The 18009-nt window shown below is 40.2% G+C and overlaps 1 protein-coding gene across 1 annotated transcript in view; it reads left to right on the top strand.

The window, feature by feature from the left end:
• Nucleotides 1–18009, top strand: part of RNF207 (ring finger protein 207) — a 664007-nt gene that overhangs the window by 186889 nt on the left and 459109 nt on the right. Inside the window, exon 3 of the mRNA XM_078642621.1 lies at nucleotides 14213–14345. Coding sequence (XP_078498747.1) covers nucleotides 14213–14345 — 133 coding nt within the window. The remainder of the gene's footprint in view (nucleotides 1–14212; nucleotides 14346–18009) is intronic.

Below are 18009 nucleotides of genomic sequence, written 5' to 3'. Positions count from 1 at the left end.
TTGTAACACTCTAATGTGGGCTGGGTGTATTGTGCTGCCCACGTACCTCAGCCCACAAGGGCACTGAAGAACGTAAATAGCATAATCTGTTTTACACGAGAGGATGCCTTTGATCTTTTTCTCTCTTTTTGAAAGGCCAAGTGTGTAGGACTGCGTGTTCTTACCATGTCTACAGGCCTTACACTTAGAGCACTTTACAAGTCCAGGTTTTCTATTGAGCCAATTCAAGCCATGACCCCCCTGTTGCTTTTGGGGGAGCATATTGGACACCAGCATTTGTTTAAAGGACAGCGCTTTCCTAAAAGTAATCGCTGGTCTTTTCTGCACTAATGGCTGGAGCACAGCGTCATTATAGATTAGATACCAATGTCGATTAAGAATACTCCTGACCTATTTATGCTGGCGGTTAAAGATAGTAATAAGCCTCACTTGGTTGGCTTGAGCTTTGTGCTTAGCCTGATTTTTACTTTTACTGAACAAGATGTCTTCTCTACTCCTCTTTTTAGCTTTGCTTACAGAACTCTGAATATTCTCAATAGTGTACCCTCTCTCCTGAAAACGTGAGCCCAGAGTAGTAAGTTCTGACTCTAGGGTGCTTTTGTCACTGCAATTACACATCGCTCTAAGGCTCTGTCCGTAGGGTATGCTAATAATGTTTTGCGAGTGGAAACTCGCTGCATGCAGCAGCGTGTTGGCTGCAGTAGGCGTCTTGTATAACTTTGTGTGGAGCTTAGAATCTTTGACGTATATCGTTAAATCCAGGAAGTTGACTGAGGTGGCACTAATGATACTAGTGAATTTTAGGTTGAGGGAATTGTTTTGTAGTTTCTTAATGAAACCCTTTACTGACTTCTTAGACCCTTTCCAGACAATAAAAAGATAGTCAATATACCGGCTCCAATGTAGTACATTTTCTTCCCATTCTGCTTGGAACTCCGCTAGGACCACCTGCCCATATGCAAATTCGCATAGCTGGGGGCGAAGCAGGTGCGGTTCCCCAGACTTGGTTGTATAGGTCATTATTGAATAAAAAATAGTTGTTTTTTAGACATACAGAAACCATAGATAGTAGCATTTGCGTATGTGACCATAACTTGATTGGACGATCTTTTAGAAAATGTTTAATGGCCCGCAGGCCGTCCTCATGTTTTATGCTGGTGTATAATGTTGTCACGTCTATTGTCACCAAAAGAAAATCATTTTCCCAGGGTAGATCGTATATTTTTTGTAAAAAATCACCTGAGTCCTGGATATATGATGGAAGTTGCTTCACTATTGGGCATGAAAACAAATCGATGTATTTAGATGTATCTCTAAAGCCCCCCCAATGGCAGAAATAATTGGCTGCCCTGGAGGGTTATCCACATTTTTATGCACCTTAGGAATTTGATAAAAGACTGGTGTCACCGGGTTTGAGACTTTCAAAAACTGCAATTCTTCGCGTGAAATCAGACATTGCGTGTACCACTCTTGCAACTGGCTATTGTAAAGCTCAAAACTATTCTTCATAGCTGTTTCTGATACTTTAATGTAGTTGCTGCGATTATTCAGCTGCCTGTAACCTTCATTGAGGTACTTAGCTCTATCCCACAGGACAATATTCCCACCCTTATCTGCATCTCTTACAATACAATTTCGTTCTGCCTTGAGTTTTGTAATTAATGCAGAAAACTCTTTCTCTTGCTTGATGAAAATTTTATGTTTGGCACTCATGCATTTCTCTAGATTTTTTAAATCATAGTTAATTAATTCATTAAATACATCCACAGAGTCTCTTGAGCTCATGGGTACAAATCTCGAATTTGGCCTGAAATTGGTTGGAGCACTCCCCCCAATGTCCACTTCTTGTTCTCTTGCCAGTTCCAGAATTTGGCTACTTGTTGTTGTCATATCTTCATTCGATTGGGGATCTCATACTCTGATATGCTCCCTAGAGTACTAGGTGGCGGAGTATCAATGCCTCTTAGTTCCACAACTAAATCCATATCTGCCACCAACAGATTGTCCCTCTGGTCTGGATCCAAAGAAGTTACCACTGAACCTTCTCCTTTTCTTTGCTGATTTTGCCCAAAGTACTTCCTTAACTTTAAGGACCTCACAAATTTAAAAGTATCCACTCTGGTGTCCACATAGTTAAAATCAGCAGTAGGGCAATAAGACAAACCTAATTTCAAGATCTGCTTTTCTTTATCAGACAAGGTGACATCAGTCAGATTAATGACTATTGTGTAATTTACAGCCTCGGTGAGAGCTATTTGTTCTCTCTCGTGGCTGGTGCGCTGCTGCTATTTCCTGCCTTTGCGCCTCTCTTGCCTTTGCCTCTTCCTCTTGGTTTTCCTCCGTAGGTTACTTGCGGTCTGGGTCGGAGGCTGAACCTTCTCTCCTCCTCTAAAAAAATTAATTTGTCTATTACCGAGGGAACTAACATGTTGTTTGGTCTACTGTGGCCTTCATCCAGATCTGTATCGATTTCTGAGCTTTGCAGGCTACTTAGTTCTGATTGGGGTTCGGTCCTATTCACCTTTGGATTCATCCTTTGCTATTTTAATGTATCAAATTTCTTAGAAAAACTATAGATTTGACCACGCTCATAGTCGTTCTTATCTCTAATAAACGATTGCTCCTTTCTTTCTTTGATTGACAATTCCAATTTTCTGAGACGTTTCATCATCTCTTTATTGAACTTAGTGATCAACTCTTGATCTGCTTCCTTCTGCAGCATTTCTGATATCTGCCCAATTTCTTCCAGTATTTTTTGCCTATCCAAATCCGCATATTTAATCAGAATGGCGAGCATCCTGTGGGATGAGTCATGATTGTTCTCGGCCCATTCCCGTAGCATGTTGGGATTTGGCTCTTCGTATGTTGGGGCCACTAGGATTCGTAAGCCACGTGGAATGCTCTTAACTTCTAAGTATCGTTGGAATGATTTTGATTCCCACTACTTAGAAAGTTCCCCACGTTTAAGCTTCTCAAGTCGTCTCAGACGCGCCATAGTATCTGACACTTTTTCATTAGAGGCAGGTGGTCAATGTCATTGAATATAGAGAGCGCAGCTTACTCTCTCTCTTTAAGTTCTGCAGCTGACATGATTGTAACACGTAAAATCACAGCACAAATGCCCGGCCAGCAACCAGCAGTTTCCTGCAAGGTTACTGCTTTTGGAAGTCCCAAACCTAAGTCCTGGCTTCCCTGCTTCCTGCAATCACCAGGCGTCTCCTCCCTGACTCGCTGTAGCTTTCTGCATGGGTCTTCCGACTCAAACATGTGCGGCGGCAGGGACAGAAACGCTATTTTCTTCTCGAAAGGGGAAAAAAAGCAACCAGCTCCTCCTCAATATGATTGCGGGGGGCGGCGGACTCGAAAACTTCAAAACCTCCTTTCTCTGGTGAAGCCGCCGCCTTCCCAAACAGCGGATGTGTCGTCTTCAATGGACCACTGAAGTCGGGTCCTATCAAATCCTCTACTTCATCGCGGTGCAAGCATCACACGGATTGACAACACTTTGTACTGGCCAAAAGAAATTTATTAGGTCCCTCGACTCTTCCGTATTATTTTATGTATATTTTGTGGTTAAGCCATGGAACATTCAAGTAGTATGGTGGTAAAATTATTAATTTTATTATGAATTGATGATCACGAATCTTGTTTGCTATTGAATCGGGATGAAGAACTACGAGTCTGTCTTTCAACACACTGTTTTGGTAGTCATGTCACGTGATGATTTGAATGTGCACACTGATTTAAATGGCCAATTTACAAACATAAAACTGTTGGTGATCAAGCCTGCTGGTCAGGCAAAACGCGTCCGAACAGCTGACCTAATAAATTTCTTTTGGCCAGTACAAAGTGTCATCAATCTGTGTGATGCTTGCACCGCGATGGAATATATATATATATATATATATATATATATATATATATATATATATTACCTACTGGCGATAGCCAGTAGGTATATATAGTTAGGATTGTTTTCCATAGGGAAATCGCAACATTCTATTGGGAATAACTTTGGCGCCGGTTGAGGAATCTTCCTGAAATTTTCCTTAACTTTGCCTCGCGCCGCTCCGGTCCTTCCCTGAATGTTTTGGGGGGATTCGTCAAGCGGGGGCCGAGATAAAAGGGGGGTCCCAAAACGTTTTCCCCATGTTAATTTCCATAGGGCGGTTGGACTCACTTTTAGCCCGAACGGCTGAATGGTTTTCCACCAAACTTGGCAAAATTTAGGGGCTGGTAGCCCGATGTGCCTTTGCTATGTCTCAAGATATGTGCTCCAGTGGATTTTGAGTAATTTAGGTTCAAAAAAATATATATATCTATAGCAGCTTACCTGTGAACTTACCCGTACGCGTACCGTACGAGCACGTACGCGTACCGTACGCGTACCTCTAGTGCGCGAGCTGCATGCTGATTGGCTGCCACTGTCTGTCAACACTCTAAAACAAAAATTGTGGGCAGCCATCTTGTGCCTCGGTAGAGTGAGGTACAGGAAAGCAGAAAAACAAATGTGTAGAACTCCTTGTGGGACCCCCTGAGCAGGTCTAGGGGGTCAGGGTGCTTCTACCCTGCCCCCTTTTTACATCTATATCAACATTAAACAACAGCACGCATCCCATTCACATATGAAGTCATCCTACTCACTTATGCAAACAATGGATCATACTTACATATTTACTTAGCAAAACACTTATACAAACACCACTTCTATTCATTTAGATAGTAAGTTATACTTAGTGAATTATAAAATCATTATTACAAGTATACAGTTATCCATACAGTCACTCACACAATCATTGTGTCTTATGTATACCTATTTATATACAACAACTGAACCATACACTGCCTTTTATTTTTCTAGTTTGCTGGACCTGTACCATTGAGAAATATATTTGCTCATCACCACACCCATAAAGATATTCACTCACCCAAACAACTGTTAGAACATGTAGTTTTAACTTCCTATATCTACTGAATCAACTATTCACACATCTTTGGACAGTCACACCCCCCCCCCACCGAATCACACACACTTTCACACTCCCATACAAATACTCAGTTAACTAATCAATAACTAATATAGACTTTCACATAGCTAGTAACCAACTGTAGAATCAGTTTACACAACAACTGACAAAGTGATACAGATATTCACAGTTTAGTCACTATCCACTATGTTTAGTGAGACATTATAAATTGGTCAAGTAAACAGTCAATTACACTGCTACTAAATCCTCCATCCAAATATTTATTTATATATATCCACTTATTCTTCAATGCAAATTGCTATATATATAATGCATATTTAAATAACGAAGCAAACCACATTCACTGGATGATGTCATCAGTGATGTCATCAGTGATGTCATTTGAGATGTCATCAGTGATGTCACTGACCATGTCATGAATGATCTAATATGTGACATCATCAGCAGTGGATTGCGGGTGCGCGAAATATAGTTAGTACAACTAACTATATAGGTGCAATTTCAATGGTTTTGTATGAGTAAAATGTCCAGCTAACTATAACACCACTAAAACTTATAGTTTTTTGAGTGAATTTCAAAGGTTTTGTAAAAGCTAATTCCAAACTATATAACTCCCGAAACCTATGTTTTTTTCAGTGAATCTATATATATATATATATATATATATATATATATATATATATATATATATATATATATATATATATATATATATATATATATATATATATATATATACACACACACACACACATTAACTAGTGGCAATCGCCACTGCTGGGTAGGGTAGATATAGTTAGGCCTGCATTTCCATGGGATGTGCTGTTTTTTGTTTGCTAATACATTTTGTGCTCTTTTTTGCCTGGTTTCTGCAAGGAAAGTTTTGGGGTGATCCACCAAGCAGGGGCTTAGAAAAAGGGATGTTCTACAAAACACAAATTACCCTTGTATTTTGTATAGAGATATATATAAAAAATCTACAGCCCCCTTAACCCTATTCCCACCCCTCTCCCAGTGCCAAAATCAACCCTGTGGACCCCATTCCCTGGGGTTAGATATTTAACAGTGTCCTGGGGAGATCACCCCTGAACTCTGTGGTTCCTTGCTCTGTAGAGTGCGGGCATACCCTGCTTCACTGTCCCGGGCACAGTGGTCAACTTTATTTCCCACCCAGCAGGAGCAGCTGCAATTTGATGTTCCCGCAGGGGTGAGAGCAAAGATAAAGTTCCAGCTTTTTGCCAGCAATCACTATGGTGCTGGCTGGGGAGCCGGCTGGGGCCGTGGGGCCTTAGGGCTCCCCCTACAGCTCCCAACTAGGAAAGAGTTGCGGGCACCCACATAATGAAAAATATGCTGGCTTTAGCCAGGCATGCACTATGTATGCTGGCTCGGGAGCTGGATTGGAGCGCGGGGGCCCTGGGGATCCCCCCACAGCCCCTAACTAAAATAAAATATGTAGGTGTTCTGGGTGGGCATCGAGACACACCCAAAAATATTTAAAAAAGGAAAAAAGGAATAATAAAGGAGGGTCAGGAGCCACTCATTTATTAGTCACTGCACCATGAAGGAGTGCTACATAATGCCTTCCTAGAGCTATATAGATATTTTTTTATTTTAGCTTGGTGGTGTCCCTACAAGGGACAGGGCACCACCAATCATTTTTTTCAATGTTGGGGGTGGAGTGGTTCAAGGTGTGTAGGACTCCCCAGCAACATTAATAAAAAACAGTAAGTCTCCTGGGTCATTAAAATCATGACCCGAGAACTTACCATATTTTATAGCACTCCAATCTGCAGCTCTATGTTCTTCAGCTGGAGTGCAGAGTACCGTTTTTATGATTGCATTTCATGGGCTGATATTACTTTATGTTGAAAGAACCCTCGAAATTACAAAAAAAACAAAGGTTACAGTGACCATATAGTTAGGAATTATATTTATATAATTCTCATTAAAAAAACTTAGAAATTCACACAAAAAAAGGATGAAGTAATTTAGAGTTATGTATATATTTCAGTGACAACAGAACGTTTTAAACTAAAAAAACACACAAATTCACCAGTTATACTTATTTCTAGTAACTATACCATGTGCCTTAAAGTTACTGTAACATTCAGTCTCACCATGCACTGCTAGTTACCTCACATATAACATCGCTCATGACATGATATATGACATAATTGATAGCATTACTGATGACAACTGCTAGCTTAAAACTGCCTTAATCCAGATATAACACTGAATCATCAGATTTTGCAAGATTGTGTTAACCTGGATAAAGCCAGTAGCATCCCGTGGTTGTCCTACGTTGAGCTTATGTTTTTTAAACTGGGTCGTCCTGAACATTTTAATGCTCCTGAAGGGATCAAAAAAGAAGATGTGAAATGGGTTAAATCTCAATATTAGAATATATTGGTGATGGAACATGAAGAGCAGGAGCTACAGAAACCCCAGGTTATGGCTCACTATTTGATAAAATCCTCCTTGTTAATTGAGCCTTATCTGAGAATTGTGACCATCGCTGGCTCCTGATCAGGTTCTGTTTTAATTTAATTCACTTCTCGGCTGGGTAACTTGCCGGGGTGGTGTAAACCAAAGGATATAGCCCCATGTCAGTGTGATAATCACTCACCACAGGATACATTGCATTTCATGATGTTCTGCTGTTATTATAATGAAATTCGTAGGAAGTTTTTAGTCCCTTTATTGAAGGGCAAAGCTTTTTACAGCTCAGACTAGCATTGCTTTACCTTCAAATGCTTAGTAATACCTGGAACATTTTAACTATTGCCTGTTTTCTTGACTCTGCCGTACGTCTTAGGAAAAGAAGATACCCTATGATAAACTATGTATAAATCCCCTATTTTAAATTTCAAGGAAATTGTATTCAATTTGATATATTATGTTTTAATCCTGATGAATAATATTAATGATGTTGTTGTTTTTATTTCTTTTTAATATCGCTCATATGTATTTATTGCTAATATGATAGTGTTTATTGTATATTGTGTTCTGTACTTTTAAGATTTTAAATAATCGAATAAAGTGGATTAACTGACTGACTGACTGAACTAACATAATTGATGACAACACTGTACATGGCGGGGTGTAAATTACTAGAGATAACTCAGCAATGGACTGCAGAGAGTATTTTATCCCATAGACATTTGTGTTTGTGCATTGAGTGCAATCCCTGTGGTTGCTGCAATTAATCAATACATTTTTTGTGTATTCTTTGGGCTTGAGGTTAGGAGCCTTATCAAGATTGGTTTGCTTGGTGTGAGGGTATAAAAGTGTGACAGCTGAGGCATACACAGAGGTCATGCTGTCTGACAATTACAGTGAATTTCCATTGGCACATTTGTTCAATTTTTGACACATTGTGAGGTGCACTCTTTGACTATGGAGTGGGTATCTTCCCCAGTTTAAATATCAAGTTAAGAATCATTGTTTTTGGAAAACCTTCTAATGTTAGACTCTGGTTCACATAGTGCTCTACAGGGCAAATGAGAGCAGATGAATTAGTGGCAGAATAATTAATCGAATTGGTTTTCCGTGCCTTTGGATGTCTGCTGAGAGTGGGAGGAAACTGAGCATTTTTGATACTGGCTTTATGGGGAGGAATCTGAGCCTTGAACATCGGCCTACTAGGCATACAGCCCAACATTGAATTACTAAAGTGGATCATACTTCATTTCTAGTGCTCATGGAGTGTGATCTGGTATGGTATCACCTCTAGCCAATTAATCAATCAGTCGCCTAATTGCAGATGAGATGCACTGGCTGGATCTGCTTTGAGGAGCACTGTTATCTGGGTGCTCCCAGTGTAGGTGAGTACAGTGTGTCAGATTGCAGAAAAAAATAGCCTGTTTGAGTTTGAGAATGCCCTGGGGAAAGAATATCAGTGAAAGATGGAGTTGTGCTTTTAAACTGTGGCTTGGTATTTCTTTGCCAGTAGTCCCGGCCTAATTTTAAGAGTTTGAGAGGATCTCTCCACAGGTGGGTGCAGTGTATGACTGCATTTGTAAGTCAAGGGATACCTGGGACATCCTGTGGACCCCGTTCCTCTCTCAAGATTCACCTTCGGGCCTGCACTGACTGTACGTCATCTAATATGTGGAAGATGCACACAATTATAGGGGGAACATCCTTTACAACGCAACTTTTACAACGCTCTACCATTACGACGCAACTTTTACAATGCAAGTTATTACAACGCATTGCGCTGGGGGGGTGCTCTAGGATAGGGAATAGTTTAATTACTATCCAACACCTTCCCTACTATCCACGGGGACTGGAGTTGGAATAGTAAATTAAACTATTCACTATCCAGCGCCCCTCAATGCAAGTCGTTGTAACGACTTGCGTTGTAAAACCTGCGTCGTAATGGCATGCGTTGTAAAAGCATGCGTTGAAACGTCATACATTCCAATTAGAGTGCCTCTTGGTGGCCTGTTCACCTTTATACCCACATCTTTCATATTGCACAATCACACATACAAAAGGGTTCCCAGACTTGTATAAGGCCACACATCCCTATAATTAATTCTTTTAGAACACATTTGTTTGCATTTTCTTAAACCAATAAATTGCATACATTACAATTCTCATGGTAAAGATGAATCATACAAAACATAAATAGTGAGCATCCTCTATAGGTAATCAAATCATATCTGCAATGTATTGGACATACTACAAACAGCATATAGGCATTGCATAAACCAGCGGAGACTTAGGTAACAAAAATAAACAAAACTCAAACCTAAGAAAAAATTCCCCTCATATTCCACTTTTAGTCTTTATATCTAATATCTGTTTTATATAAAAGACCAAGACCCTAAGGATTTAAGAGACATGAGGAAAAACTGATGGTGTGACCATATAATATATGAAGTATGTACCCTGTTTCCACACATTAAAGGACATTGCAAATCCCCCTTAGAGTGCAAGGACCTTATGACGGAACTTGACCAATGGTCACTGGTATTCAGGATGGCTTGCAATATCCTAATAATGTACGTCAGGGTGTAGTACAGCCCATATGTATTTACTACAATGTTTACAAAGTTGCTTCTTGTTGACTGCATGATACCACTTTGTCTCAGATTATAGGATTTGGAAATACAGAAGCCTAAACATTAAAATGTTAATGTGCACTTTAGCAGCATGACTCAAATCTCTGGCCTGGATTCCAAATTGTGCACAATAGTTTAAGGTGTTTACCGTACCCACTGCCAATGGATGAGGTATTTACATGATACATCATTTTCTGACTTTCAGCTTGGTAATAAGGCATAACATGAAAAGTCAGTATTGAATGTATCAAATTCCACTTGTTTAATCATTTCTCGAGGCTGTTCCCCCGATTAATGTTTGCAAGTTCGCCCTGCTTGAATTTATTTAGAAAACTGCAAGGGTGTGTTAATTATCACACAACTCATCATTTGGATCCCTGTACAAACTCCGATTTCCACAGGGATCAGAATTAAATTCTGATCAGGGTCAATGTATAATTTCCTACATATAGGGTAAGAATTAATAATGTATTTAATGTGACATTTCTGCTCACAAGCTGTTCTCTCATATTTCATGTGTCACGGGTGTACTCGGGGGGGGGGGGACAACCAGTAGAGCAAAAGGAGGGTCACCCAGAGAGAGAGTTCAGGTGGGACAAACGTTTATTTACAGAGTTGCACTTCAAGGGTTAGGAAAACAACAAGAGTCCCGTATTCGGAATTTCAAACAGTCTGCTAAATTCTGGAGGCCCTTTATGTCCGGCCAACTGTAGGTCCTCCTATGTAGTCTCCCCGGGGGTACTCCAAAAGAAAGGCTTCAGGCTTTGAAGGCGCTCGAAAGAAGGAAAGAAAGAATAGCCAAGGTTACTGGCATGACTGATACTCCGGGTATAACAGAAGGGGGGCGGGGAGTGAAGGGGATCACCAGGGACTGTAACCGTTGTGCACTGCAGCGTTTTTTTACATACTCGTGGACGTGATAAGGCCCAGACATACATGTCCCGTGACCACCCTCAACCACCCCTACCCGTTCCCTCCCGGCGTCAAGAACATTCCCCTTAGCCTCGCCCGTACCTTGTGGAGCCACACTTCTCCTCCTGAAGTGTGGCGAGGCGGAGCGTGGTCCCGTTGGCCTCCCGGCTTTTTCTTCTCCTGTGGTGGTGCGGCTTCTGTGTCCTCTCTCCTCTCCTGGGGCGGCGACGTGGCTCCCGTGTTGTCCTGCTGGACGCTGAAGTCCTCCCGAGGCTCGTTGGACGCTTCCTCCTCTCCTGCTCCGGTCGTGGCGTTCTCCTCGTGACGTTGCATTAACAGTGCCTCCGTCGCTCCGGATTGGAGGAACAAGGATGACGTCGCTGATGGAGTTCCCTCCTCTGGGTAAGCCCAGGCTGCCTTAAAGGGAGCGCATCCGTCCTGTGTACGCCGGGGTGAAAAGGAATAGGGGTTAATGTCGGTACCCGACTCGTGGCCGGCAGGGACCCCCTGACATCATGCCAACATTGTTTCAATTGTGTTTTAATGTGGTCTTTGAGTTGACTGATTGGTAGCTCAAATACTGGTTGTCACAAACCTGGTTAATGAGTTGAAAATATAGCAGAATGGATTCAATCTCGTCTCTATAGTCATCTCTCAAAGTATTTGTACTGTGTTGTGCTTTGCGGTACTTTGAAAGACAGTAGCCAGAATGGTTGAATGACCTAGTGCAATTATGGGTAAACCAAGTTCTAGTGGTGTGGATTCATGCATAATAACAATTTATGGATGGTCTTGCTCCGTTGTTCAATTGTCCATTTACCTGATATAAAAATCCTCTGCCTCATACAGTGATATTGCATGTATCTTTGATTGAAATGTTACTAATGAATCTCAGGAAATGCATAAAAGTAAAGATTTTTAATATTCAGCTTTTATGTGGGATTACTAGGGCAATCTATCTCTTATATTTAAACCTAGGTAAAGATACATTTTTAGCCTACGCATGGCTTTTGCTGTCTGTTGTCAGAAGACCTATACTTACAGTGGTCTTCTGGTCAGCCCATATGCTTATCATTGGCTGGTTTTCCTCTCAATCTTATTTGCTTGCTTCTTAGTCAATGGCTTTCCTTCCTCGTATTGTGCTTGTCATCTCCTGCAGCATATATTCTATGCCATCCTCTTGACTTGTATTTCTCCACTGCTTACTTGCAAGGAACTCCATTTTTCTTTTGCATTTAGCACTCCATGACAATAAATATGTTTTCTCGCTTTCTCCTCCTTTCCCTTGTGTGCTGCTTCTCCCCTCCGGTCCACACCCCCTGCACTCTCCATGTTTCTTAATCATTGCTACTCCAACCCATCCCATCCTGCTTGATTTTTTTTAACAACCTTTCTCCCCCTCCTTTGATCCACTGACCCTTCCTGCTCACCACCTCCATCACTTCCATGTTTGGCTTTTCAGGTGATTTCCCATCCCTCCAGGTCCCTTTTTTTTACTTAATTTAATTTAACGTCTTGGGAGGGCTTGGCAGTTGCTATTTGGTATGAGACCACTCCTTTGTAAAATAAAAAAAAAGAAATTTCACACACCTTTTTTTTCATTTTCAAAAGTTTTCTACTCCTAGATGGAAGTCTGCCATCTTGGAAACATAAAAAAAATATATACATGATGACTCATGACTGCAGGGCCTCCATAGAGTCATGACTCATCCTATGTTGTAAGTCAATGCCAAATGGCATGGCAATAGAATTGGTAAAGCTATTTGGTCAGGTAATACCTTTCAGAAACCAGGCATATTGGCCTTGCCAATTTTAGATTCCTTTTTCTATTGATCAATCATTTATATATCAGTTACCTTTCAGGAGGGTTTTACAAAAAAAATACTTTTGTCTTTGATGAAAACGTGGTCATTAAACGTTTTTCAAGTCAATTAGGCTTCATATTGTTTCATTGCCTAGAGTTAATGGGCAGCTGTTTGTCCTTTCCCATGCCTTTGGAAGGTCTGCCAAATAAAGGCAGAATAAAAGGATGGAACCTGTTTCAATGCATTTTAAGTCTTTACCTAGGGCAATAAATTGACATTTGAATAATTTGATTCTAATCAGGGTTATCAAGCAGCAGCAATAAAAGGGCCATTGCGATAACCATTCAGTTCAGAAAAAAAAACTTTGAGTCATTTTTTTTTAAAGACTGTTGTTAATTTGTCACAAGTGAGGATTCCAACTTCTTTAGAGAGTTTACTTTATTTTATGCTTGTTAAATTTTTTATACTTTTTATATTTGAAATCGTATTAATCACTGTGCTCTTTTAATGGATTTCGTATAATTTGTCTTAATCTCTTTTATTTAAGGATACTATTTTAGTATTTCTGTTCTGACATTAAAATACTTTTATAGTCTCAGTATGTAATGATAGTCACATAACATTTGCCAGAGACCTTTCCAAGACATTAGTCCATTTCAAACACAGTACCACCTAAACGTGATTTTTTCAGCAGCGTTTTGTTCAAGTGTACTCTGCCATGCATTTTAACAGTTAGTATAAGAACAAACAATTTGGATTATAATCGTTATTCGGCATTGCCAGTATATGAAATTCAAATTGATAATGAATATCTGTATTGTGAAGAAATGTATAATACAATGTTATACTATGGCTGTGGGAGTGATGAGTGAACTCTGCAGAGATGTCTCCTGTAGACTAACCATTTAAAGTAATGAACTCGAGTGTATCAAAGAAATCATACATCATATGGCCACTGACGGTCTTTGCTTAATGGATTACTGTATGATGGGTATACCACTAAATAATGATTATATTTGTTCTGAATAAAACAATGATTTATGCAACTTTTAGGAAAGATTACAGTTGTAGTCTCCCGTAATCATAGGCCCTAAGTGTGCAAGTTACGACTGCCCTATATGTATCTTGATGTCTGTGATAATTACTAACTTAAGTGATGTGCATGTTTTGCCCTGTAATCTTTTACACCTATTCCTGTTTAAAAAAGGAAAGATTACTGATTTGTAAATGAGAATCATGCAAAACAACCTCCTGTGTTCAGTGTGCATTAAATCTGTCTTTGTGTGTTGGATAAATAAAGAGAGGTGAATTGTTTCAACAAATCAGAAAATCATAACTTCGATACAGACAATTTCATCTGCTGTTTATTTTTATGTGCTTCCCCTTTATGAACCTAGCATCCTGTAGATTCTGTTTTTTTATTTTCTGTTCTCAGTCACCAGTCAATTGTTAAAGGAAAGAATGGACTCCCTCCTGTTGACCAGCTGCTCAAGTTCTTGGTGGATAACTCTGGAGATTCTGAAGAAGTTACCCAGTGTGCAAACTGTGACCTACAATGCATAACCAAGGTAAGATAAAATAATAAGTACACGTAGTGATAACTCTACCTCAATGTCCATAACCTTTCTCCCTTCTTGTACAGTGTGTTTTAACAGCTCAAATAGAGGGAGAAAGAGGTTGTCCCCTTGATGTCAGTCAATCAAAACTTCATAGATTTTATCTAATAAAAACATTAAAATGCATAAAAATCACGCAAATAAATACATCACAATACATAGCATAATACATTATTTCTAAATCACAGTCTAAATACAATACATTAGTTAAAATTTATAAAATTTAAAAGATGAACATGATCAGACATATTCAATCATTAAAATGGTTATTAACCCTGTGGGTAGAGTTACTAGTTAATAAATCTTGTGACCAATAGAGTAATTAAATAGGAGATTATTATTATTAGGCTACTAAAGGAAGATCTACAACTGCAATGACCTGAGGTATTCATTACTGGCTTTATATATTTAACCCTTGGGCTCTCATAAAGTTTATCAAAAAGGAAAATGTGCATGGAAGATTGCAAAGAATTTAAATTGCATAAACTCAGGTCATGGGCTACCTCAGAAATTCTACCCATTGGAAATTACATCTCCAGAATTATTCCAAATGTAAACCTTGTAAAAATTCCTGTCCATTGGGCTGTGAACCAAACACAGTATGGTTCTATGCCTGGGTTGTTTTAATCAAGGTTAGTTCAATGCCTTCCTACTCCTGCATCGTACAATTATGAGACAAACAAATATATTTTTATTTTTTGGTAAAGGGGACATACACTCTATTTTTTGTAAAGATCTTCACATACAGTTTTCTCTATTCTGGTCTGCACATATTGCAGTCAAGGGACTAAGGTAGAGGGGGCCCATTGCCTGAATGTCTCGCAATATCGACCTAGGCAGCTCTACAAATGAATAAGTCCAAACTGATATCCACAAACCTAAGGGAGTGGTTTTTATCCTGTCCTCCAGATAAACATAGCTTAACTGGACAATGTAAGGGCCGCGTTAGACAGGCCAAGAACCCACAACCTGCACAGAACTAGATTTGGCATTCCCTCCAAATATAATTGCAACATAAATAGCTACCCGGAAGCTCTTGGCCTTATAAACCCTGAACATATGCTCCAGATGCAACCCCCCACTAGTTCCCCCTTGATATTAGACAAATTAGTAGCTTTTGTTGCTATCAAGGGGCCCCAGTTTAAGCAGACATCAAAGGTCACTCCTAGGTAAGAAAAGTAATTAACCTCTCTAATGCCACACCTGACATATTTGGTCACCAGACATTCTAGACTGTCAAGTCAAGTCAAATCCATTTTATTCGATTAATTAAAATCATAAAAGTATGCTATACAAAAATGTAAACAATTAAAAACATTTAAAGGAATTAAAATTACACAATTGTATACAAAATAAATTTCCGTAAAAAGCTCGAAATAGTGAACCTATTACATTTATTCTACAAGGCCATATTTCCCAGGTACAAGAACTTGTTTAAAAGGAAGTAGCTTATAGCATTACACATCCAGACCGGACCTCCTTAATCTTACAGATGCTGCCAAGAAACTGGCCACACAGTACATAGTTTCCGGCGTTTCCATCATTTGGAGAAATAATAGGGCAGGTTTGTGTTGTTTAAAGTTCAACTTTTTCAATAATGGTATAATGAACCGTTTCTGAGGCACAGAAAACAACCTGCAGAAAAGCAAAAAATGTACAGTATCCTGGGGAGAAAGATCGTCACATTTACAGGGGGGATTGACCTCCGGCCTACCCCACCCATTCACATCCCATAATACCATAAACATTTGATTGAATCGGAATTTCGTCAGTAACCATCTGTGAAAACAGTTTGTCACAACCGATAGATAGGGAGCCAGCCTTAAAGACGTGGTAACCATTACATGGGCCCTTACTGAAGGTTTACATAGCTCAACCGCCTCTCGCTCTGCTTCACGAAGCCTGATAAAGTTAGTCTTGACCCACACTAAATCAGCTTTACACAGAGAATCTGGTCTAGAGAAAATCTCAGGACGTCCAAGCTTCTCAGCCAGGCTCTTAATGTAGGACAGCCACTAAATTTCCCTCACATGATCTAAGTTAAGACAATCCATTATAATTGTTAGGTTTAGGGAGAGTTGTGGATTCAGCCAGATCTTAATCCAGAGCAGGATAGGTGCTATTTTAATTATATCTGTAATGTATCCCGTACCCAGCTCCAGATGGATAGAATAGGTGGCTGTAGACGATGGAAGACCAAGAAGAGACCGCAGAAACTTATTCTCCTCAATTTGAATGCGGTCAGAATTAATAAATCCCCAGATTGCTGCTCCGTACCTTGCAATTGAAACCGTCTTGGCTTTATAGATTGCCAGGATTGCCTCAGTTGGTTTCCCCCCTAGTCTTTTGGCAAACCCCAATACTGCAGCCGAAGAACTTCTCACGGCATTAGATTTTGTGGTAAGCTGTGGGGTCCAACTACACCTATCATCGAATAAAACTCCCAAATATGTAAATACCTTTACTCTACTAATAACCTCGGTACCACAGTAAAAAGTTTTAACATTGTTTCTTGAACTCCCCATAGACATTATGTGGGATTTTCCGGTATTAATCAACAAGTCAACACTGTTCATAAAATTACCGAAAGAGTCAAGCAGTCTCTGTAGTCCAATTGGGGTTCTTGCCAGTAAAACCGCATCGTCGGCGTAGAGGAGCACCAGAATTGGCGTTACCCCCATACGCGGAATATCCTGCGTGACTGTTGTCAGGTCAGTCTCCAACGAGTTCACGTACAACGTGAACAACATTGGGGCTAGGATGCAGCCTTGGCGCACCCCCCTACTGGACTTAAAACTTGCTGTGCATTTCCCTTCGGTTGTCATCCTGATAGAAGCATTCAAATCCCTAAGCAGCTCTGCCAGAAAGTACACCAGCGAACGATCAAGGCCCATCTTAAGCAGCACAGTCCACAGCCTTGATCTATTGACTAGATCAAAGGCTGTGGACAGGTCCATAAAACCCAAGAAGATAGAGCCCCTTTTAGCCCTCGTGTATTTGGCTATAATTAGATTAAGGTTGAGACATTGGTCCTCCGTACTCCTCCCCGCTCTAAAACCATATTGGACATCAGTCAATATGTTATTCTCCGAGGCCCAAGATGTTATTCTGGCCAAGACCACCTTCCCTAGGATTTTAATAGAGGAGTCTAACAGTGAAATAGGCCTATAGCATCTCGGGTCTCCCCTCTGCCCTTTTTTGAATACGGGGATTATGATCGATCTGGACCAAGATTTGGGGAACCCTACGGTTGCAGAGGCATTAAAGACTTTAGTCAAGATTTCAGCCCAGTACACCGGATTGGCCTTATACATATCGGAGGGAACCCCATCCGGACCTGGTGCCTTATGCCCAGCCGTACTCTTGATTGCTTTAACCACTTCGGCTGTCTCAAACCTTACTGGGGCCACAATAGGAACAGGTATACTTAAACAAAAGTGGACCTCCATTTGTGACTAGACTGATCACAGGCCTAGATAACAACATTACTTTGGCAGCTTACAGCTAAAAGTGGAAGTTCCAACCATCGATTCCAGGTGGATCATCTTGTACGGAACGAAGTTTGCACTGCATATCATTGATATATAAAGCACACAAAAAGTGGGCAAATACACAT

This window comes from Lissotriton helveticus, chromosome 5_1 (assembly GCF_964261635.1).
Source record: "Lissotriton helveticus chromosome 5_1, aLisHel1.1, whole genome shotgun sequence".
NCBI lineage: Eukaryota > Metazoa > Chordata > Amphibia > Caudata > Salamandridae > Lissotriton > Lissotriton helveticus.
Note: the sequence above shows the minus strand (reverse complement) of the source record. Positions and strands in the feature narration are given on the sequence as shown.